This window comes from Dermacentor silvarum, chromosome 5 (assembly GCF_013339745.2).
Source record: "Dermacentor silvarum isolate Dsil-2018 chromosome 5, BIME_Dsil_1.4, whole genome shotgun sequence".
Classification (NCBI taxonomy): domain Eukaryota; kingdom Metazoa; phylum Arthropoda; class Arachnida; order Ixodida; family Ixodidae; genus Dermacentor; species Dermacentor silvarum.
Window position 1 is genome coordinate 46,316,461 of NC_051158.1, and position 24,171 is coordinate 46,340,631.

Below are 24,171 nucleotides of genomic sequence, written 5' to 3' on the forward strand. Positions count from 1 at the left end.
CTCGGACCGTAGGAAAACGTCCCGCATGCCTGATAGCCTATTTGCAGCTGTTGTTCTCCTCGGTGCCCGCGCCAGCAGAACGACTGTCTTGCAACGTGACAGACCCATGTTGAAAGACACTGAGAAATAAAGGCAGCGGCCTTTTCCGGAGCTAAGCTGATAACACGTACTGATAGAACGTGGTGACTAAAGCGGAAAAACTCTGTCCCGTGAATACCTCAATGCACACTGTAGTCGACAGATCGACGCAACCCCGGCTGTTTAGGGTGAAGCATGGTTTTAGAAAATATAGCGTGTCAGCTTCTATTATTAGATAGAGGCAGGTGCCAATGCCGAAACAAATGTGGAACACACTGACAGACACGGGTTACGAGATGAACAAGGAAGATGAACGAAACATTTCAGCAAAACTTGGTATCAAACATTTGATTATCCCGACCATCATGTATGCGTTTACCAGAATTAATTGCAAGCTCACCAACCTGCACCTGGGAACCCTGAAACGGGTTCAAGCATAAGTAAGAGATCTTGTAATGGTCGCTTTATTATACAAAATGACTGTGTAGGGATCTCTAAAAGCCAACATATGAAATAGGTCAGAGACCTATTATTTGTATGGTATCGGCGTTCATTATTCGGGGTTGTTTGCAGATGTCAGTGGCATGCACACCTGTTTAAGTACTCTCATACGATGTAAGGCAGCAAGGTGCATATGGTACAATGCGCGCTGTTATCGTGTCACTTTCACATCATGACCCGCTACGTTCTTTTGCTCCTCCTTCAATGTAAACCTCAGCCGGGTCGATTTCGTACAAGTCAAGCCCTGCCCCCATTCCATTCACGAAAACTTTCTACACGTATCTCGGCTTTGCCACTTCTGCATCGCAAGCTACTTTCCTATAGTTGGTGACAACCTAAGAACGCAGTAGCAAACACAGTGCCGTCCAGCTCAGAGGGAATTTAAGTGGATGCTCAAGACAAATACAACCGCTTATTTCCGTAACGACACCGCCAGAAGCAAACTTTTTTTTTCAGAAAACTGTCGGCGTCTCTGGAAACCCACTCAGAGGTTTTGGAGCGCACTGGCATAAAGGGCAAGGACAATGCAGTGTTTAGGGGCCGACCTTGTAATAAATACTTAGATGGGCCACTGAGTATAGGTTTCCGCCAGTATTAACTGTGATCCCACAATTTCGTCGTCTGCAACGCACCTGCGCTGCGCCCTTCTCTCCGATCCGGTAGGAGACCTCGCCGGGATCTATCCAGATGCTGAGGTCGGGGGGCAGGTTCTCCCGGACATCCCGCAGGTCAACGCCGCTCTCCCGAGCCGCGATCTGGAACACCGGGTCCAGCGGAGGTGACGTCTTCACGCAGCGGAACGCCGAGCCCCGGTATGGCTTCTCCGGATACCTGACAGTGCAAGCATCGTAAGGGCCACGTTCAACGAAAGGAATATATGACAAAGCAGTTCTGCAGAATCCCGCCAGGTGGAGGAAGTATCATGAAAGAGAAAAAATTGTCATCCACCCGAATGTGGCAAGAAGCTACGAAGGACACTCATACGGGTTTCTCAGAAAGAATGCTACATTCGGGTGGATGACAATTTTTTCCCTTTCAAGAATAACATATGTGCGTAATAAATTAACTGAGCGGGCACTTAACGAAATACGGGATAGCTTCAGCATACCGGAAATCTGGTCCCGGTGCGGTGTACTGCAGTATGGCGTGTTACTGGTTCAAGCTTTTTCAAGACGTACCAACCAGGCCAATCATAAACTCTCGCGTACCGGAAAAACGGTTGCATTGACCAACTCTGACCACAAGGTACACTGCGTGAACAGATAGCAGCGAACTACTCTTGTTTAGACGGACATTGCCATTTTGTCTGACTTCATCCTGTCTAGGGATGACATCATGCCTCTCAAACCTTGAGTGGGCGAGAAAAAAAAACAGAATACTCGAACTTCCCTTGCTCCAGTAACTGCTTGTCCCGCATTTTATGAAAGCATTCTGAAAGCGTTTCTGATGGTGTTCGCACTCATCGATTCATCGCACTCATCAACGTTCTGCCCATGGGTGCAAATACGGTGAACGTATTCCCCTGGCGAATCCAAGACACCTCAAAGATAGAATTAAATATTCAGAATAAGCAATCACTCTTGCAAAGGGTGTTGCCATAATTTTGTTCTAGAATGCAGGGTGTGACGCTAGCCCAAGCCCAAAAGCACGGTTTGAGTTCCGAGCTTACGCATTTGCAAGCCGCTATTCGTTTGGGCACCTCTAACGTAACTCTTGAGCATGGCAGTAAATACAAGTTAATAAATTACTCCCGGGAAAGTGCGCTGCCAAAACACTGTTTATTCTTATCATAGTAAACATCTTTACATCCTTAAAGGTGCTGGTTTGTTCCATTACCAACCCCTTACCCTTATAGCTGTAAAGAAATTGTTGTATACGACACCAATCTCAAACTACACCCGCAATCAGAGTATTCGTCGTTGAAAACTGCATCTTTTAGCCAACTGAAGAGCACCAAAGTACCTGACAGGGGAGTTTGACAGCGATTGCTGATAATGTTTATTTCAAGCAGATATCGCCTGTCTGTCACAGCTATAACCATGTTTACTTGCCATAAAAAGTTGCCAAAAAAGAGCACGTCTTTTGTCACCATCAACGACTCGATTACCCTTAAGCGTGATTACCACTTAAGGGTGACAGTGCTAGCCATGGAACAAATTAAGCGTCATTTATACATACGTCAGGGTGCTAGAATGTTAAGTGTGCGCAGTATAGAGCGCGAGCGTTGGCCCTAAGGCAGGACTTCTCTTCTGTGCATTATCAGCACCAAGGCGCCAATCCTGGCCATAGTGTTCATGTAACGTTGAGCGGCCTCATGCCAAATCTCCGAAATGCACGAAGAAAAAAAAGAATTTGCTGATCACTACATTGCAACCTTGAGCATTATTTAGAAGCCGCGCTCCGAATGTAGCGAAGAACGACGCCGAGACGGGAGCTATATCATCAGTCAAGGCTGCGACGAAAACAACAAATAAAGGCAAGCATGTCCTCCAGCACGTGCACAAGGGCGTGCAAGTTGGATGACGTGGCAACAGAGCACCGCCGCGCATCGATCGGCCGCACGGGCATTATCGCGGGATAGAAGCCGCAACGTTACCGCACCGTATACATGAGCCAACGGGAGGCTCATCACCGCAGGAGGAAACAATAGAGGCCTTGATTACTCGAGTGGCGGATCGATTCGGCTGTGTGCGGCAACAGCGTTTCTGTATAGTTCCTGTCGCCTTTTGTAGTTTTCTGAACGAATGCAGACGGCATGCGAAGCGCTCGTGTATCGTGCTTTCGATGCACTTTAACTCTTTCCGTACTTCGCCCATTGGGCATGGTTAGCTCTTTATCGATGGTTTGAAACGTTGCTTTCGAGACCTTCCGCGCAGGTCACGGCCATACTGCGCTATCGGACGTGAAGGATGAGAACTACATTTTTGTTTTCTAAGCAGTTTGCTTTTTTCCTGCCAAGCGGTGATGTTTAAACGCGCTCTGAAGTTTCGTGATCGTCAAAGCAAAACGGGAAAATGTTCGGCTCTGGAAACGGCGCGCGCGCTTCGGGAGATCGCAGATATCGCGATCCCGCTGCCTCTGCGGCCGATCTTATCGATACATCGAATAGCAGCGAGTCAGAGGACTCCGACTTTTCGTCGGATTTTGAGTCTGAAAGCGACGACGACGCGAACCAGCCCGGACCATCGGCGGCCGCAGCCCAGCACGCCCAACTGTAGTGCTTGCAGTTAAATTTTTGTAGCGGAATACCTGTTAAATCAAAAATTATGATTTTTTCGGAGATAGTGCCTAATAAACGGCAATACATTTTGTATATCTGATAATTTTCACAATATTTGTTTCTTAGTAGATACAAGTCTGTCTTTACAAACTTTGTTTAATTTTGTCGCCCAATCTTGATTTTAACAATTTATATCTTTTTTATGACATACATCTCGTTAATAAAACATTTATGCGTGAAAATCCATTCACTTTTCTTTCTGTTTATGTATGACATTAAATATAGAGTGCAGTAGTTCCTTTAGAAAAAAAATATCTTCCGTAACATTATAAAAGACATCTATTTTACCCTTGGTAGGGAAAGAGTTAAGCTCGTGTGACCCCATGTCCATCGTTAATGCAGAAAGTTGGGGTAGTTGGTGACCAGCATAATAAGACATTGATTACTTGTGTAACAAGACAGGGACTAAAGAAATAACACGGGACTAAGCTACAGGGTGGTGCCGCGTTCTTTCTTTATACCCTGTCTTGTTACACAAGTAATCATGTCTCATTATGCCCATGTCCATCACCATAGACATTAGCGTGTTCATTTGGTTTGGTTGGCACATCTTGTCAAACAGCAGAATTTTAAATAGCACGACACAGGAAAAAAGGTCCACAGGACAGCACTCTGTCCTGTGCCTATTTTCTTTGGCCTGTGTCACGCTGTTCAAAATTCTGCTGTTTGACGTGGACATCAGCTTCTTTTTTCGGTGCTGAGCAAGAAAATACGATCGGGAAAATCCAGCCTTAACTGGAAACGAGAGGCTTCAGGCACCATATTTCAATTATTATTCATCTCTTTGGTTGCACTTCTTAAGAAAATGTTATTGCTTTGTATTAGACCATTGTATCACCGCCGACAGCAAAAAATGCTTAAGTGAGTTTGTATAGCCTTGAGAATGTGTCGCTATTTAAGATTAAACATGAACACAAGCATGAACGCGGCTAGCTTTGTCTGTGTGTTAAGGTAAACAGAAGGAAAGTGCTTTACTTGATCGACGTACATTCAAAGGCTGCTGTCCACGGGTACCCATGCTATTTCTTCTAATTATAGGCTTTCGAGTTTGTAAAATACCGCTTATTAGCGATAAGAACTTGCTTCCAAAGGCCCCGTGTCTGGCTTGCCTTGAAGTCAGGAGGTTAAAGGACCCTAGGTGGTCCAAATTAATCCGGAGCTCCCGCATTACGGCGTCTCTGATGGCCCTCGTGCTGCTTAGGGAAAAATCAAACCCCGTAATTTAAAACTTGAGCTTCAGCTTGAGCTGCCAGTGCATGATGTATGAAGTAATTGTCTCAAGCAATTGCCTACTTACTCGAGCAAAACGTTTGCTACTGTGTCGTGTTCTGGGATATCCTATTTTTGTATTTCGGAATAGCCACTTTGTATTAAGACACTCGTGTTTTTGTTTTACTCTTCATTACCACCGTATAGACCTCGTTAAGAGACGGGAAGAGGGCGGTGTGGACCAGAGAACAAACGGGGATAACCGATATTCTAGTTGATATTAAACGAAAAAAAATGGAGCTGGGCAGGCCATGTAATGCGTGGGATGGATAACCGGTGGACCATTAGACTTACAGAATGGATACCAAGAGATCGGAAGCGCAGTCGAGGACGGCAGAAAACTAGGTGGGGTGATGGAGTTGGGAAATTTGCAGGCACAAGTTGGAATACGCTAGCGCAAGACTGGGATAATTGGAGATGCGCAGGGAGAGGCCCTCGTCCTGCAGTGGAATAAATGGAATGCGTGAACGCGTAAGGCTATTGAATTGTATAATTTCTAGTGTTCGAGTTTCTAGTGTTCCAGTTTCATGTACTTGTGGATGAATCATGTTCTCCCTAGTACCTGCTTTGTAGACTTGTTTTGGCAAATTTTCCTGTTGCGCTTCTAGAATTGTTTCTCTTTGTTTTCAAATCTGTTTTTGTGCTATGACCCACTCCTGCCTAAGGCCCCATGCGAGAGGTCGACAGTACTCCTGAAATAAATAAATAAATAAATAAATAAGTAAATATAGGCTGATGATGGTGATGATGATGATGATGATGATGATGATGGCCATTGTATAATATTCAAAAAAGACAGATTTCACAGGAACGTGGATACTTAAAGCGATCAACAGTGGTCCAACAACTGCTGGAGCCAACTCTGACAATGGTATTTGTCAATGCCGGGTGTAAAACCGTTGGCTAAAGCCTTAGAAATTCTTTTTATGGCAGATGCTACTCACCCCCTTGTATTAATATATCATAGTATTAGTGTTATCATTGCCACCTTTGTACTACCAATGCGTCGGGGTATTTTTTAAAATTTCCGTGTTATGTGCGCTTTATTGTACCTCTTTGCTACTCATTGCCTATATTTCGATGTTGTTACAACTATTGTTAGCATCTATTGTACGTCTACTGGACACTTAAGAATTATTCCATTATCCGCCCCCTCTCTACACACATGTACCTATGTAAAGGTGCATGTTATGAACTCGTACGGTAAATAAATTAAACATAAAATAAAGTACAGTCAACTCGCCTAATTAAAATTCGTAGAGACCACATCATTTTCGCTGAATTATGCGAAGCCGGAGTACGCGTAATGTTCCTATATGAGAAGAAAACTGACTTTATACGCTAAGGAAATGTACAGGTGTGCAAACGTGTTGAATTAAAAGCTCATGTCACGTCCTTGAGACATGATTCCCAGCTGTGTACGTGGCGCCACCGCAGGGGTGCACACCTATTCGCGACACGACGTCATTGTCTATACTGAGCGCAAAGAAATCCTATCTAGAAGTTTCCTGTTCTTTGTAATAACAAACGCATAGCTTGAGAAAGGCATTCGTGAAATAACAGACACATAGTCAATGTCGATACACCACGTTTCCCGCCTTTTCTTAAGGAAAAGCTCAAGAAATTCTGAGAATCGCCAACTAAAGCGTAAGCATTGTTTGGCTCGACTGTGACTTCGTTTTTTGCTTAGTTTTGCTCACTTTCACTTCCTAGCTTATGCACGTCTAACCGTGGCCTTTCCGGTGGCAGAGAGTGCTTAGGCTTTAGTATACAACTGCCAGATTTTCTCGCCGCATCCGGACCCTTCAGTGCAATTGTACCAAGTGAGCCGGATCGATGGGCACGAGCGCACCTCGACGGAGCAGAGCGGTCGAAAGGGAACACAAATTGCCGCAGTAGCGCGTCAGGCGTTGCGTGAGGGGAGAGTGCATCGCCACGATGCCGTGTCACCCTCGCTGTCACTCTCGCAAACCTGTGTTACGCTTGCGTTCCTTGTCTACACAAGCTCTGGCCTGCATTCTGTGTGCGCCTCGGTAAGGCCCAATGAAAATGCGCTAAGCGTCTCAACATCCGACATGCGTCTCAACATGCGTCTCAACAGCAAGGTGCTCATAACTCGAAGTACGCTCGGCAGCCTTCAATTGGACATTGGGCCACCCCAAAATGTCAAGTAGGCCCACCCCCAAATTTCAATTTGGCACACTCCCAAATCCAAGCTGTGCCACCCTCAAATTTCAAGTTGGCCCACCTCCAAATTCAGTTGGCCCACCCCTAGATTTCAACTTGGTCTACCCCCAAACTTATATTTGCTCCATGTCCAAATTTTCAGTTAGCCCACCCACAAATTTCAAGTTGGCCAACACCAAATTTCAAGCGGACCCACACCCAAATTTCAGTTGCCCCACCCCTGCTGTAAGCTTCCCCATGCATTTTCTAAGGATCCCTGTACATCTCTATGGGTACTCTCGTTTTATTTTATTTTTTGCTTTAAATTGTTCCTAACTGTCTAAAAAGCTACCAATAATCTACATTTACACTATCATAACGATTAAATGTATTTGCAAATTACGCATTTTTGTGCAGACACAATGTATTACACGTATCGCGGGACAGGGCTGGGGAGCTCGCCGAAAAAAGCTTACGCTTTAATACTTTGACCCAAAAAGACAATGTGTGGGAGTGCGTAAACAGGCTTTTTCGTGGATCTAACTTGCTCCAACTTAGATGGCCGAACTCACAGATGTAACTTACCCAAACCAAGGTTACCTCTCCTGCTCTGAACTTTGTTGAAGCTGAGAGACGCGTTTTTAAAGCTCAGGTGGTGCGGGAAATGGAGGGTGAAATGGATGGTGGCACCAGCCTCCGCACACTGACGTCCCATATTTCGAATACAGTGGCTAGTGTGTTTCTGATACTATAGCCTGAGGTCCGCCATCTTGGTTACGTATGACGAAATACGTGTAGAAGTACGATATTGGATCTTGCATATCGTGTGTTGCAATGCAGCTGCGACTCCGCGCCGAAAGTACACCCGTAATCTACGTTATGTAACAACCCAAAAGTGACCAAAGTGCTGAGATGTTTTTCCAATACCAAGTTTCAACTGCAGTCTTCAGTTTCAGGTCATATGCAAAGGCATCGAGAAAATTGGGTTTACGTCGCATAACCCTTGGTGGCACCTCGTTGATACGATTTTGCTTAATACGTTTTTCGGGATAATACATTTTTTTCTTATATACGATTTTTTCTTATATACGATCATATTCGGATAATACGATTTTTGGATCGCAGTACCCCTGACCCATATACAGTGTTCGGGATAATACGTTTTTTTTTCTTATATACAAAATTTTGCAGACAATTATTTTCGGATTATGCGTTTTATTTTCTGGTTCCCGTGAAGATCGTATCGACGAGATTCCACTGTACTTTGATGACGAGTATACGTCGGAAACACGTTCCACGAGGTCGGCGCGCCTTGGTGTCTGATCGCCAACGTACCAGTGTCCCCGGAACTTCCGCCTGAGCGCCCGGTCCAGTTCCTCGGCGAACTGGTTGACCCGTCTGCGGGGCAGCTTGTTGTACAGAAAGGAGACGAGGAAGTTGAGCGCCACCTGGATCTCAACCTGCATCCTGCTGGGAGCCGCGCCTGCCTCCGAGGAGTCGGCCACTGCAGGAAAAAAAATAAGTGGTTTGACGTCAAAAAACGAGCAAGCTAATCACTGGTGACGTGTAACAAATAAAGTATGATGTAACAGGACAATAAACTATCAGGTTAGTTGAGGCAAGTTTGCATAGACAGGTCCACCTAAGTGAGCATACCTCAAGGCTCTTGTGCTTTATTGCGCTATATAACTACTGATCAGTTGTATTCGGTGGTCGATTACGCAGACGTCACTAATTGCAGCGAGGCGGAAATCTGGGCGAATTGTAATTGATGCATCCTTTGAATCAGAGCTGAAAACAACGGCAACACACAAATGGAAGAACACATGACGAGTGATGTAATTGTTTCTTGCTTTTTGTGTGTGTGTGTGTGTGCATGTGTGAGACCGTCGTTTTCAGTGCTGATCCAAAGAATACGGCACTAATTACGGCGAAAATTTTCCTTTATACATTAGCATACAATAAATACCCCCTATTCATGCATCCGTGAATGGAGTAACCATCTTCCAGAGCTTTAGTAACGAACACAACCTTCATGCTTTCTTACCTTCAAGCCATCTCTGCACACACAAGCACGACGTTGAGCATGTGCGTAAAATTTTTTTAGCGACCGAGTGAGAAAATACAAAGAGACGATACACTTGACGGTAAAGAACGCTTTTTTCCGCAAGTGGCAGACGAGCGAGTGTTGGAACTGTAAACTTAGGTTTGCCGCATTCGGCTTTGAGCCGCGGAAATTACAAAGGCTCGAGTGGCGACCCCAGCACAACCACCGCCCAGCGGACTGCACCCGAAGCGGACCACCCCTCACCCCCCCCCCCCTCAACCCATCTTCTCCTAATGACGCCACTGCTCAAAGCCCCTTCTAAGCTGACGTGCAAAACTGGTATGTTGAAGTGGCGCAAAACTGGTATGATGAAGTGAAGCCTAAATACTGTTTGAAAATAGTATTTAGGCTTCACTTGTTCTCGGCCAGACGAGTAGCAAGTGAGAGAGAGAAAGGGATGTTTCTGTATCAGAGCTCCTCCCAAAATTTTGTTGAGCGCCATGAGAACGCTGGGCTGCGAAAGGGGCAGAGGCTGTTAGCAGACTCATAACCTGCTACGCTGTCCGTCATTAGCCTTGCCCTAACAATGCAGCTAGACCCTGTGCGAGTTTGGTTCAAGTAAACGTGAAGAATGATCAAAGCGCGATGATGAGCAGTTGACAGCAATCAGCCAGAATTGTAACCAAATAAAACCGCGGTCCTCTGTCACAATTTAACTCCCGCTTGTGATCCAGCACTGACATGTGATACACCGCCATGGCGTATGCCTGAGTTCGTCTGGAGCAATGGTGTGCAGCCGATTTGTCGCCACGCGTTTTTTTTTAATATTATTATTATTTCTTTTTCAATTCTAAACTGTTCGACGGGTCTTCTGGCCGGGCGCCTGGTAAAAAGAATAGCACTTCCGGAGATATTGAGGGAGAAACATAATTTTTTAAAGGAAATGGTGGCCTCGCATACACAGATACACGTCCGGGACAAGCAGTCCCGAATTCCCAGCATAGTCCCTGATTACGTGGGAGACAGCACTAAGACACATCCAGTCCATGCATAGCATCATGTCCTTTGAGCTTTCGGCCATAATGATGATGATTATGGTGATTATAATCAGAAGACCAAACCTTACGACTGAGGAAGAATTCTGAACTAAAAAGTCTGGATTGGCACTAATGAAACCGGCTTCTACGGACAGCTCGATCCTGCTCCCGCACTGCTCACGTGGACGTGCGTTGGAAATGTGATGCATGTTCTTCACCCGCTGCTTCGTACTTGTGCGCATAACAGCTGCGCCAAACTTTCCGCCAACACACTACATCTACCGAAAGCCTTGGACCTGCCAGCGTTGCCCACCTTTCTTTTCCTCACGTCTCCTTCCACATTCAAGAGCAACGTTACCTTTTTTTTTTTCTCGTCATCGCAGTTTCAAATCGCGAAACACGTTCTACGTGCCAAGCATGCGACAGAACGATCGTGCTGCAGTGGTTGCTCTTGCATTCCTTCACGTACTGCAACGGTATAAGGATTCTCGTGAAAATGTTTACCTCCCATATACATCTACCAGACCTTGAGGCTGACTGAAAAAAAAAAAAAAAAAAACAGAAAAAAGTAGCATCGCTACCACCGCCCCTTCGTATTCACACGAAGCCTTCGCTAGAGCGATGCTATCTTTTAACGCACACAAGCGGCGTGTTTGTAAACAAAGGTAGGGGAAGAAGACAGACAAGGCGTGCGCCTGTCTGTCCATCTCTGTTCTGAGCCAACAACAACAACAATCTCTGTCTATGTCAGTTTGCACCCCTAATGGCTTTGTTTCGCCAACAAGCCTAACAATTGTGACCAAGGAACCGCTGCGATGCAGTGTCTAGTTCCATCGTCACTGTCATCACCGTCATCATCAACGTCAGCCTATATTTCATCTCTATTTCTCAGGTGATCCGTGTGGCACGAGTCGACTCCCTGCTTTGCGCGCATATTTCCTAATCTCATCACATCGCATAACTCTCGGCCGTCCTCGACAGCGCTTTTCCTCTCATGGCGCCCATTCTGCATAAATTATTTTAATGGTTAGGCCACCGATTAGCTGCTCTGCGCATTACATGAGCTTCCCGTCTCCTCTCCTTCCATTTGAATCTCACCCATATTGTCTGCTAAAAATTAAATTAAATTATGGGGTTTTACGTGCCAAAACCAGTTCTGATTATGAGGCACGCCGTAATGAGGGACTCCGGAAATTTGAACCGCCTGGGGTTCTTTAACGTGCACCTAAATCTAAGTACACGGGTGTTTTCGCATTTCGCCCCCATCGAAATGCGGCCGCCGTGGCCGGGATTCGATCCCGCGACCTCGTGCTCAGCAGCCCAACACCATAACCACTGAGCAACCACGGCGGGTCATATTGTCTGCTACATCTGTTCCTTTTGTAATCATTGCTGCAGTCCTCCTGCTGGTTATAGCTGACGAAGTATAGCTCGCTATTTCCGTAAGAAGATACCGCATGCACACACACGCACACAAACACGAGAGTACATTTGCATACACACAAATGCGTGTACGATTAGGTTGTGTGTCTCCTTCGCTTTTGCTGTCCGCCGTATTGAATACAACCTTCGCAGAAATCCTCACATAAAATGACGGCATGCCCGAAGGTATTCGCCACAGCAGATACTGAAGCATACTCCTTGCTAATTGTGCCAAATATAGGAGAACAGTACCTTCAAATGTAGGGCAGGGATAAATATTTGTACTTGGTTAACTCAAACAATTTGTATTGGATCCTTACTGATGCTGCGCTTAGTGAGCTTTTCTCACCACGAACTTATGTCGTCCGTATTGTATTCTTGTTAAGTGTATACAGAGACGTTATTGTTCTCCTTTATAATGGCTTATTATTTGTACCTTAATCCCTACCACACGTCGTCGAGCCTAATGGCGCGGGTGCCTATAAATAATTGCGCCCCAATCGCGTGCATGCAGGTCACGCGGTAGTTAAGATTATGCTTGTCCGCGTAACACGAAGCAGCAACCACATGGAGCGTATTTCACGCGTATTTCTGGCGTGAAAGTACCCCTCGTTTCAGCGCGACTATTTTACGCTCTGCGATGATTGCACTGAAATACCGACCGAAACGTGCTCCATTTGGTTAGCGTTGAACGTAGATACTGTGTACAGGCATACACGTTTCACTTCGCTTCTAGATTTTCTGTATGCTGTGCTGATACGCTGCCAGCTGCATTAATTCGTGCAGTGTAACGTGCTCTTTTCTACAGCAATGTCGCCTACGTGGCATAGTTGGTGACTTACTGTGGCAAACAGCGCGACAACTGCTGTGTCCTGGGTAAGTGGTCTCATCGTCAATGGTATTGTCCTTTTGTTGTTGTTTTTTCGATTTTTTTTTTTTTTTTTTTTGGGGGGGGGGGGGGCTTTTGTTTTCACATATGTTAGTATTACACTGGTTTGTTCTTATTCTACTCCCATATAACTTGCCGCGGCAATTCCGGTTATAGAAACCAATAAAAGTAAACGAAGCGTGCACATTGCGCGTCGATAAATGTACGCGCCAACGCCGGGCGGCGCCCCGGCACCGAGGATATACGCGTGCAATACGCTCCATGTGGTTCCCGCGATAGAGCGCGCATAGAGGCACGCCATGCTACAGAAACACCGCCACATCTTAGTGACGTCACACTTCACACTTCCGGCGCACGTCGAGCCCAACCATTATCGCCGTGTGTTGCTCGGTGCGATCGTTGCATGTAGATACAAAATGCGAAAAGACGTGAGCTAATGTGACGCGAGCGCCGACATCTGTATAGTGCCAGATCGAGTTAGACACTGGCCGTAAAAGCTCGCGCCCCGGCAGGTTGTTTCGTAACCTACAGCCTGTTCTGCCGTTCTCTACGTCCCGCGCACGAATTACGTCACGCGTCGAAATACAGAGCTCCAGCGTCTCGCCCCCCCCCCCCCCCCCCCCCCGCTCCTCCTCTCTCTCTCCCTCCCTCCCTCCACCCTGCGTTCAGGCCTTCGTCGTTCGCATTTTCAGCTCGCTTCCCATCCAATTTTACGCCTTCTGTGGAACCAAAGTGCTATAGAACAGGCCTATTCTTGCACGGCCTACGCACAGCATACAGGGGAAGGAAAAAAAAGGAAAGTGAATACCAAAAGAGAGCTTTCGAACTGTCAGAACCGGTTGCTTTGCAGAAAAGGTTTCATATTCTATTGGGTAAGGTGCCTCGTGTCCTTTGTAATCTTTGTGTACACAGGGTAATCCTTCTGCAATGTTTTGGGAGAGGATCAGGACCCAAGGATCCTGGGTTGCGAGAAAAACGCTAGCACTTTAAACAGTAGGAGCGCATGCAAAACGGGAAAACATGCTGTGCAATTTGTGCGAACCTAATGCTGAGAGCCACTGAAGCATGTAATGTGATAAGGTCCAAAGGGTCGACCTACGGAAATTGCTGCAATTTTCCTGTTCGACAGGCAAAATTTGATTCATTTCATTCCGACCAGTTAAACCTCGGCCGAAGTCAATAAACGTCTCTCAAAGACGACACATTTTTGCAGGAATTGCGAAAAGTGCACCAGCCAGTAAACTTTGCATCATAATGACGATGAAAGAAATGTGTTGAAACTAAGTTTTCAATGAACAGAATTAATTGGCGGCCGAAGGCGCCGAATGTTTTCAACAGTTCGTCTAGAAATAAAATTCGGTAAGGCTGCCAGTACTGCCCACCAATCGAAGTCGTCCCTGGAAAGACAAAAGCGCGCTCCCCTAGATGGCGCGGCGGTACTTCAAACCTGCCGACGCTCGCGCGCATTGCGCGCGTTCCCTCTGCTGACGTCAGCCGGAACAGCGGTGAACGGTGGGCGCGCTGATTGGAACAATGTTGACAGTACACAGTGCGGGCGGCGGAGAGCGGGGGGGGAGGGGGCTCAAGCGCTGTGCGGCCTGACCTCCATGCGACCTTGTTCCACAGCGAGCCCGGCATCGATTTGCCCTAGTTTCGGGAGGGGGGGGGGGGGGGGGGGGGCGCATTCGGCAGCGCAGAAAGAGGGAACACCCTCCTCGGCCCTGTTCCTTCTTTTCTCCTTTCCGCATCAATCGTGCCCCCATCGTCTTCTTCTTCATCCTCAGCTTCTCGTTCCCCTTCTTTCCAACCTGTCCCTCTTTTTTTTCTCTCCCATTATTTCTCTATCTCTCCTATCCAGCTCGCAGCGCCGCCTATGGGCCACGGCGTGCTTCCGCCCACGCGTCGTCAGTTCCTGCCCTTTAGCTGCGCGGCTTTCTCCCTGTTGTGCCGTCTGCTACTATGTGGTTTCGTCTGCTCGCGTGGGGCTACGTGTCGTCTGCTGTTAGCCGGCCTCTTATTGGGACTCTGGCAGCGGCTCTGTGATTGAATCCAGCTGCGCGAGTAGCTGCCAGCAGCCGCGACTCGAGAGCTGAATTCCGACGGTGCTATAGAAGGGGGCTCGACGTTCGTTATGAGAAACGGGGCCCATCGATTCTTTAGACGTCGTAATCGTAAAATAAAAAATAACGCTTATTGTTGCAAGGCGAGCTGACACCTATTCCTTGTATATTATAACGGTATAACTATGGGGCAGATATAAATATGAGTCAGAGGAAGTTGCGAGCAAACAAACAACAGCCCCGTTGCAACGTTGAGTATCGGTTTTCTATGGAATCAGGCTCCGAACTGTATTGAGTGTAGTTCTAGTGTTGTCACTGATCTAGTTCTGACCCCGCACTTTCCTCAGAAATAGGCAGAAAAAGCAAAATGCAAAGCCCTCCCGAAATCCAAAAACCCCTCTTTCACGCCCTCCGAAAGTGGTAAAGCTCACTGAGACTCGCGAGTAGTTAAGTTACGTTAAATCCTATATGTGGTTTAAATTTTACCCACTTTTGCCCGTATGTCGTCCACGAAGATTAAAGCGCAAAATACGAACGAGGCTCTCAAGACAAAAACGAAAAAAAAGACCCTCTCCCTACACGCGCGAGAACATATGGCATCATACATCACGATACCATATGGAAAGGCTTCGTTCTGCGTGCGAGTCAAAAGAACCCACGTTCGAGATGCGCGGCAGAGCTAACTTTCTCGCTGAACCTCGTCGCGAATTTTATTTTGCTTTTCCTGCTTTTTAGGGCCGCGTTTTATGCCGTCTCCAATGCCCCGACTACCAGGAGCTGTCCCGCGCTTCCTCCTCTCCCTGAGATGATGCGTCACTTTCAAGCGAAAAAGTTCTGCCAAATATTTCACATTTATTTTTCCTTTCATTTTTTTTTTGCACCCTTAGGCTTAATTTTTTATTTTTTTCCGCGCAGCAGGTGACGTCATCTTCGCTAACAAGAAACGTCCGCGTGTCGAGAGCGAAAACTCGTATTGCGTTTCTTGACAGCGCGAAACACGACACCCGTCAGTTCGCGAGAACTGGCGAGCACACACACGCGCGCGCGTGCCCACGAAAGGCGCCATCTTGAGTCGGTATACGCGAATCCCGCTTATTTTTGCGAAGACGTCGCAGGGTACTCGCAAGGTAAGTACTCTCGGTCGTGTTCGTGCGCAAAACGATGTGTTCTTACTTCCGAAAAGACTCTCGCACCGTGTACCGTACATAGGCAAACATAGAACCACATCTTGTCTTAATAAAATATACAGATAACGCCCTTCTAACAAAACGTCCAAATATTAACAACTGCCCCTTCGCATCCAGTTGGTCACGAGGCCTGCGCAGTCTCTATGAGCGTACGACTGGTCTCTTTTGCACACGACGCGCAATTCCGTCTACAGCATCAAACGTCGGTTGTAGTGCACTCCGTAATAGATACGTAGAAAGAAAGAAAGAAAGAAAGAAAGAAAGAAAGAAAGAAAAGAAAGAAAGAAAGAAAGAAAGAAAGAAAGAAAGAAAGAAAGAAAGAAAGAAAGAAAGAAAGAAAGAAAGAAAGAAAGAAGACCACTGACGTCATCTCACTACAGATATAACCGGAAGTGGAACTCAGCTCCTCGCAGATGACAATGCCGCCTAGCGAGCGCTTCAGAATTTAATAGCTTTTCCTCTGGGATGCTCCTATTGGAAAATATGTGGCGGTTTGTAGCAACGTCATTTGAACGCGGTCACTGGCAGTGGCCTCACTACGTACCACTTTAAAAGCTACGGTGCTAGCCTATTATTTTAACAAAGGTTAGTGAAATAAACGATGATTGAAACATCGATGTTGGCTAAATAGAACGCGAACCTGCTTATCTAATTTAAAGGAAACATACTTATTAAACATCTCTTGCGTCAGTTATCGCAATTCTATCACGTCGTCTGGATTACTTGAAGAGGTGGACTGCACAACATCAAGAACAAGTGGTCCAACTTAATTTGAATCTCTCCACTTCATGCAGCGCCCCCTCACAGCATATGTGTAAAACTTTAGGGCGTTAATTCCTACTATATACATTAAAATTATTACCGACACTTCCCTGTACTGATACGGATGACCTTTTTTTCGTTCTGATATCTGAATGTGTAAGCGTGCCTTAACTTACGTCAACCCAAGGCTAGAACCCTACATATTGATTGATTGATTGATTGATTGATTATTTGATTGATTCATTCATTTATTGATAGATATTTATTGTATCTGCGTCAGCTTAGTGGCCCGGTATAGGTTCTCCTTTTTCTACCATCTGGTTTTCCTCAAAATAAAGCCAAATTTCAAGACACGCGCTTTTTTTTATTCCAGTTTTCTTTTTTCTTTTGCATTCCTCTTTTATCACAGTTCTGCCGCCCCTCCGTAGGCGGGGCACGAACCCACAACCTCGCACATGCTCAGCAGCGAGAGCGGCTCCATTGCCAATGACACGCGTCAATGTAGGAAATAGCCAACTCTATACTCTAAGACCGCACGTGGAAGGGCTAAATGCAATATAGGTGCGTCACGTTTAACAGAAAACAAAATATAATAATAAATAAAACAAGCAGGTACAAAAAGCGTGCGTTCCGCGTTTCAAAGAGCAGAGCAGGCTACGAACAGCTGTCTTCTTCGAGGCCCGAGCTTAAGAAGCTCTTCAACACACCTCGACCCCGCTGCGCCAGCTGTTTCTCCCCTTTCCATCTCGTGTCGTCATCTCAAGCTGGTTCGATCGCTTCCGCTGTCTGGCCAAAAAAATCATCCCTGACATTCACTTGTATCTCAACTGAATGATTATCGAAGGCAACAAAATGTCGACAGGATCACAAAGCAATTGTTATAACTTTTGCAAGGGGTGCATCCTCGGAAGGAATCACCGAGATATAATCTGCAGAAATCGTGTAAACGTTTTTCTTTGAAGTCTATAGGGAACGTCTCAAATGAGGCCATAGACTAATAGCTTTACCTTTTCGTCAAGAAATATCGGTAGTCTGTCTCACAACCGCTAAGCGTTCGGAGTAGAAACAGATTTGTTAGCAGCTTTTGTCCGTCACAATAACAACCATAACAATAATTTTATTATTAATAATGGTAATCATGCCTTTATCGACAAAACTGCTTGGCAAATTACACTAGAAAACATAAGTACAGTATGCACGCTTCGTCTGCAGTACAAAAGAAACAGTTCTGCAAGACGTCTGCCCGACAACCTACAGACTGACAAGAGTCACTGCCACAAGGGCTGCAGTACGGTCAAAAACTTGTCATGATGGGCCGATAAACGCAATCATGAGCCGTCTTGGAAAACATTACGTAGATATATGCGAGGCATTTGCACTCCTAGATACTCGTGACGTCCCACTAAGTGACGATGCACCAACTAAAATGGGAACAGTGATGAGCCACGCAGAAATGTTCACCGCGTTCACGCTTTTGGTTTGCAACGCTTGACACTTATAAAGCTCGGGGCATCTTAAATGCACATTGCGAAGATCGCAGGTATCCGTGCTAAGTAGGCGAATTAGCAGGTCAAAAACACGACGAATGAAGTCAGTATAACATAAAGATATGGACTGGCACGAGTACTAACTGTGGTGTACACAGGTTTACGAAATAATCATCAGGTGACGTCATAAAACACATACCAGGAAGAGAAGCTATCTGCCTCGCCGCTCGCAAATACTCGACGCGTTTCTCACATTTCCTTGAGAAATGTTTTGACAAGCGGTTGGACGGTGCCTTGGGCAACAGCACGTTTGTTGCGCAATGCAACTCGTAGCAAGCGGACAAAAAAAAAATTCGACGAAGTCGAAGTTTTGGGGGACATTCCCTAAGGCGATGTCAATGCCGCGAACTTATATCATCCCAACAGTTATATTAATCGGCTGGTGGGAAAGTCCACCAAAGACGTTTTTCCAGTAGTCTGTTTATTCTCAATAGTCAAACTACGAACTTTAGGCGTCACACGTCTACTGGGGCAGTCTGTGGACTCTGAAAACAACTCCTTTCTTTCTACGTCTATTGGCCGGCGAGTAGATAAACGGATACGAGCTGTATTAACGACTGATTTTTATGACAGTAGAAGGAAATGGTAGAGTCAAAACGGCTAAAAAATGCCTAATAGATGTCTAAAAATAGATGGCAAAGCAGTCTACGACTGAAAGAAATCTATTAACAGAGTTAATTTTATATTGATTAAGGGACAACAGGCTGTTGTTAAAGGGCAAACACTAGCGTCGCCGGGCCTTTTAACTATGGCGAAGTGAGCGACGTAGCTTACCTTCGTAAAAGACTATTGACACAGTTTTTGAAAAAAATCTATAACTTTGTTCTGCAACGTTACAGACTTTCAATAATTATTCTCCGAACTGACGAGCTCATGCACCTCCTTGAGCAACCCACATAGACTCTGCTAGTAACTTCTCTCGAAACGAAGTCTATTGTGTAAGAGCAGACTAAACATATTTTTATGACTTAGTTTGAGGGTATTGTATAACCGAAATAAGTTGTCTAGAAGATGTCCGAAAGATCACAAAGTAGTCTGCAGTGCTGCTTTGGTTTTATTTTCACGGTGAAGCAGCAGCTGTCGCTGCACAGACGCTGAACGAACACTTCTGTACATAGCAGGGCCCTTCTTACGTGCCGTGGCGACAACAGCAACTACGCGGTTTTTTTCGAAAGCTACGTTCGCGGGGCGGGTGTAGGGACGTATAGAAGACCTTCTTGCGGGTCACCCGACACCGAGCAGTCGCGGACGCCGTCGCCGTGTATTTATAGCAATCCCAGGCCGCCGCGTAGCGCCTCGGTCGACACGACGCCGGGAAAGAGGCCCCGGAGTGTAGGCTCGCGTTCCGAGCTTAGCGCGCGGCACTTTAACCGCGATGTTGAGCCTCACGGTCTGACTCAGGCAGCCTTCGCGGTCGTCATGAGAGCTCCGATCTCTCTGGCACGATTGCGGCTACTGAAAGTCTACACGACAGCGTTGCGGTCAAGGGCAGCTCGACGGAACGTTGTCCCTGGTCAGGCGCGAGAGCTCCTAAACGTTGTGGCTAAGGGAGTAGCAGGCCTCCGACGAATGTTTGAAGAACCGAGTGGCATGCGTGTTCTATATAAGCGTCCGTTCCGAAGCGTCACGGAGCTATTTTTTTACGTTGGTTGATGGCCTGTGTATATACGACAGCGGTGATGCGGATAGCGACACTCTAACGACCTAAAGAGTGCCTGCATCTGCCCCCAAAGATTGTGCAGCTTCTACATTTCCGGTGACCACGGATTCGGTTAACGTGCGGTTCGCTCGGTTCACTACCGCTCGAGCCAGCGTAGAAACCACTTCAACTCCACCCTCTGCAGCAACTCCAACAGTTCTTGGTACCAGGGCACCGCCGACCATGACTATACACCAACAGACGTTGCTGCACCTGTGACGCCCTCTATCACGGACCAGCGTCGGCACCTTCCTGTGGAAAGCCACAGCTGTGCATTCTCCGTGGGCTTTGCGCCTGAGGTTCTTGCTTCGACCGGCAGAAAACAGTCAACTCAGAACTCGCACGGACCGGGGGAATCCGACTGTCTAATTAAAGCAAAGCATTGCGAGGACCGTTGACGGTGCTGACGCAATGTTATTTCTGCCCAGTGCTCTGAATGTCAACGTGAATGAAGGAATTCAAAAAAGCGCGACATCCCCGAGACACGTCAAATTTCCACAGTCAGCGTACATTTCTTTGCAGATTGTCGCGGGTAGTTTGCAAGCATCATCTCGTGTAAGCTCGCTTGTTGTGCCGATTTATGAGTGTCGTTGCCACGTCACTGACGCCACTGAAATGCCTTGCCATGCCTATAGTTCTTGTTACCAAAGAAAAAGCATGCATGTTAGCCGATTACGACTTTGAGAGCAGCCCTGTTAAAGTCGCGCCAACAACTTCAACAGCGATGACAATGAAAACTACAACAAAAGGGGAAGCGTGAAGAAGAAAATAACAAACCTGAAAACTGCAACCGAGGATAAGAAAAATCACGCTAACAGAAAAAAAAAAGATAACAGTCGGCCTTCTGAGTAGTGCGTCGTTAAACGCATGGCGATTGATTGAGCATTTCGGGAGGGAGATAGACAAAGTCCGAACTGCCTTCTGCCTTTCCTTCCATCTCCAGACATTTGAAGGTTGGACTGCAGAATCACATCTGTATCACTACTACGCACCAATCCAAGATTGTGAATCAATCCAAAACGCGAATTATTTAGATAGCGACGTCAGGCTAAGCACTGCTCGCGTTCACGTTTTCTTTAGTTTTGCTTCGTTTTCGAACTTTGTAGTATCAAGTGCGCGCTCACATTATGAACCTTTGTGAGACCTCATTCAGCCCCATGATTCGAAAACACGTCAACAAAAGATAAGAACCGAATAAGAGCGATTTATGGTACTTTCGTCCATTCGTTCGGTTACGAATTCACGCTGCCCCCCATGAGCTACGCAATCAACAAAGTTCACTCAGCCTCTTGATTCTCGGAGAAGAGCATGTCGATAGTGAGAGAGATAAACATTTATTCTGCTCCAGGTCCGGAGTCTTGCCGATAGAGATTAGATTAGATTCTCCTTCATTCGTGTTAAATTTTTATTTCGTTCTTCAATGTTCAAGAACATTGACCGAATGAACAGTGTCTTTATCTAGCCTGAATCGAAGTTCAGCGATTAATAGGTCAGTATGCTAAGAAAAAGATCCGATAAACTATCTCCCAAGTTTCTTCATGCGTTTGCTTGGAGCTCCTAAGTTCGAGACGGGTGCTCCAGCAGCACTCCTTGATCAATCAAGCCACAATTAAACGAATTCGTTTACAGACGATCATTTCGGAGACTGAGAGAACTCGTGTTTTGTTTTGTCAAAATAAGCTGCGCCAACGTCACGACTTTATCAAGCCTCGGCCGATCTCTTGATTGACAAAGCAGTATCTTGAGAAGTATGTATTGGAGATGGAGAAGATAAAGCGCAACTAGCGCCTTCCAATTCATTTGTATGGTTTGCTCTCCAATTGAAAAATAAAGGCTGCAGGAACACTGCTAGTTTTCTTTTTATAAAACCATTATCAATGTATATCTGTGGGCCGACGAGCTTTTACAGAGACGAAGATAAAATTAGCACAATCGAGATAAGATGAAGCACCGTTTTAGTTCCCTTTATTCATTTTTCTAATGATCCAAAACAGGGTCTGAGGAGCCCGTCGTGTTTTATCAAGCCTCTATCAAAGTATCCCTGTTATCAGAATAGAATAAGAGGGGAAGATACAGGTAAAAGCGAGATACTAAGATAATAGCGAGAGAGATAAGATAAAGTACCATCCCTGCTCTTTTGTTTATTTGCTGCTTTCTTGGACATCCCAAAACAAAGGCTGCAAGAGCAAACTGTTACAGTATCTGCTTGCTCACGAGCATACGGAGACACAAAAATCAAATAAGGGTGAGATTAATAAGATAACACGCTGTACTAGCTATCTTCCTTCATTCATATATTTCCTTCTTTCTTCAACCTTCCGAAACACGTGCTCCAAAGGTACACTATTGAAGCATCTGCTCGCACACGAAAATCCAAAAGCCCAGAGATAAGAAAACAGTCAGGTAAGATAAAGTGCTGTCCTAACTCACTTCCCGCCTTTATAGGGTTGCTTTTTTTTCTTGAACGTCAGAGAACAAATGATGTAGAAGCAGAATATTATTGTATTCACTTGCACGGAAGCATCCACAGACACAGAGATAAGATAAGGACGAGATGGATAAGATAAAGTGCTGTCATATCTAGCTCTCTCCATTCATACGTTTGCTTCTTTCTCGAACGTTGCCAAAACACAGGCAGCAGAGGCGCACTATCGAAAGTATCTACTCGCGTACGAGCACCCTGAGAGAAAGATAAGGGCGAGAGGGATAAGATGAAGCGTCGTCCTAGTTCGCTCTCCTCCTTTGTTTGTTCGCTTTATTTTCGGATGTTCCAAACACAGGCTCAACTGCAGCATCGGCGGCCGCCGCGCTCTGTTTTTATCCCGGCGACAGCCATTGGAGGACCGTCAAGATCGATCGCTCCATATGTGGGCGAGGATTGGAGCCAGCGAGCCAAGTACAAAAGAGAGAAATATAAAAGAGCGCCGTCCGACACGCGTCACCCGATTTTCAAGGTCCCCTCCCAGCGAGGTACTGTTTGACCAAATAACGAGGGAAAAAACGACGAAAAACCTATTCAACTCGATCATGGCGGAACATTCGCTTCGAGCGCTAATATCTGTAAGCGGTTGATCTCTAATCTATCCCTTCTTTTTTTTTTTCTTACTCAAGTCGTGCAAGTTTGATGATAGGCTCAGTGAAGGATGGTACATTCGATGGCCAACCGTACGAATACCACTCGTCCCTAAATTAAGCTATGAGCTACGTCATCAGACCGCGACGATACCAACAATGATTAAAGTCACCCTGCTGCGTTGTTCTTCGCGGACTTTCCCCGAGAGCGAAGTCCCAAAGCAAAAATGGTAAGCCTAAATCATGACGCAGTCTCCCACCCAACATAACCTGTCAGCGAAACGGCAAAAACCGATAACCTAAAGTGAAATAAACTATTCAAGGTCACCACAGTAACCCACAGAAACGCCGATATGGAGCGAGTTGGGAGGAGGTTCGAACGAGCAAGGGTAGCTAAGGAGGGAAAGGGAGGGGTGGGTTATTGTTGTCATGACCGATTGTTTACAAACACCGATAACGAACGAGCGCTGCCGAGATAACCGGCTTGCAAATTTCTGGCAAAAAAAAAAGATAAAGAAGGAGCACGGACTCACCGGAATGCATCCAAAGACGAAGTGTGTGTCACGGGAGTCCGGCGACAGCGGCTAGCTTGCCTAGAAGGTCGCAGGAAACACAGCTGGCAGTCGGCGGCGGCGATCAGACGCTGTTCGCTCGCTTGGCCGTTGAGCAGAGACAGAAGACAAGGCGGTTGAAGAACCCGACTAGCGTTATATAGATATATAAACTGGCTTACACGAGTAGACAAAAGGAACGACGTCTTCTCTTCGGGGGCGCACCGTAAATAGAGCCAGACGAAGGGGGGTACAAAAGAGAACGGTAACGGAGTTTTCTTACGGGGTAAGAATACAAACACGAAACTGGCGTGGCAGCGAAACACCGGTGACAAAAAAACTTGAGAAAGCACGGCGGAACGTCGTCGCCGGAGTACAAAAAGAGAGGTCTGGGCAGCAGCGGAGACTGTTGTGTGTTCCTTCGAGTGGGCTTTTTTGGCGAGCGAGTTCCCAGCTTCGAACGGATGGCGCCAGCTAGCCGCGCGCTAGCTCGCACCGCCGGCGGGGAGCCGTTGAGCCCGACGCTGAATCGCGCGGAGCCGCGACCCAGGGCTTTATACGGTGAGAGATCGTCTGCTCCGATACGTATTCCTCCGCGCTAAAG

General features: G+C 46.4%; 2 protein-coding genes across 2 annotated transcripts in view; one reads left to right on the plus strand and one right to left on the minus strand.

Annotated features, from left to right (window-relative positions):
• LOC119453343 (protein Tob1) overlaps positions 1 to 24,105 on the minus strand; it is a 31,289-nt gene extending 7,184 nt beyond the window's left edge. The window contains exons 1-3 of the mRNA XM_037715385.2: positions 23,550 to 24,105; positions 8,630 to 8,798; positions 1,212 to 1,410 (exon numbers count right to left, since the gene is read on the minus strand). Of these exons, the coding sequence (XP_037571313.1) occupies positions 1,212 to 1,410; positions 8,630 to 8,798; positions 23,550 to 23,559 (378 nt within the window). The 5' untranslated portion in view covers positions 23,560 to 24,105. The remainder of the gene's footprint in view (positions 1 to 1,211; positions 1,411 to 8,629; positions 8,799 to 23,549) is intronic.
• LOC119453350 (probable aconitate hydratase, mitochondrial) overlaps positions 1 to 24,171 on the plus strand; it is a 327,347-nt gene that overhangs the window by 80,771 nt on the left and 222,405 nt on the right. The window lies entirely within an intron of this gene.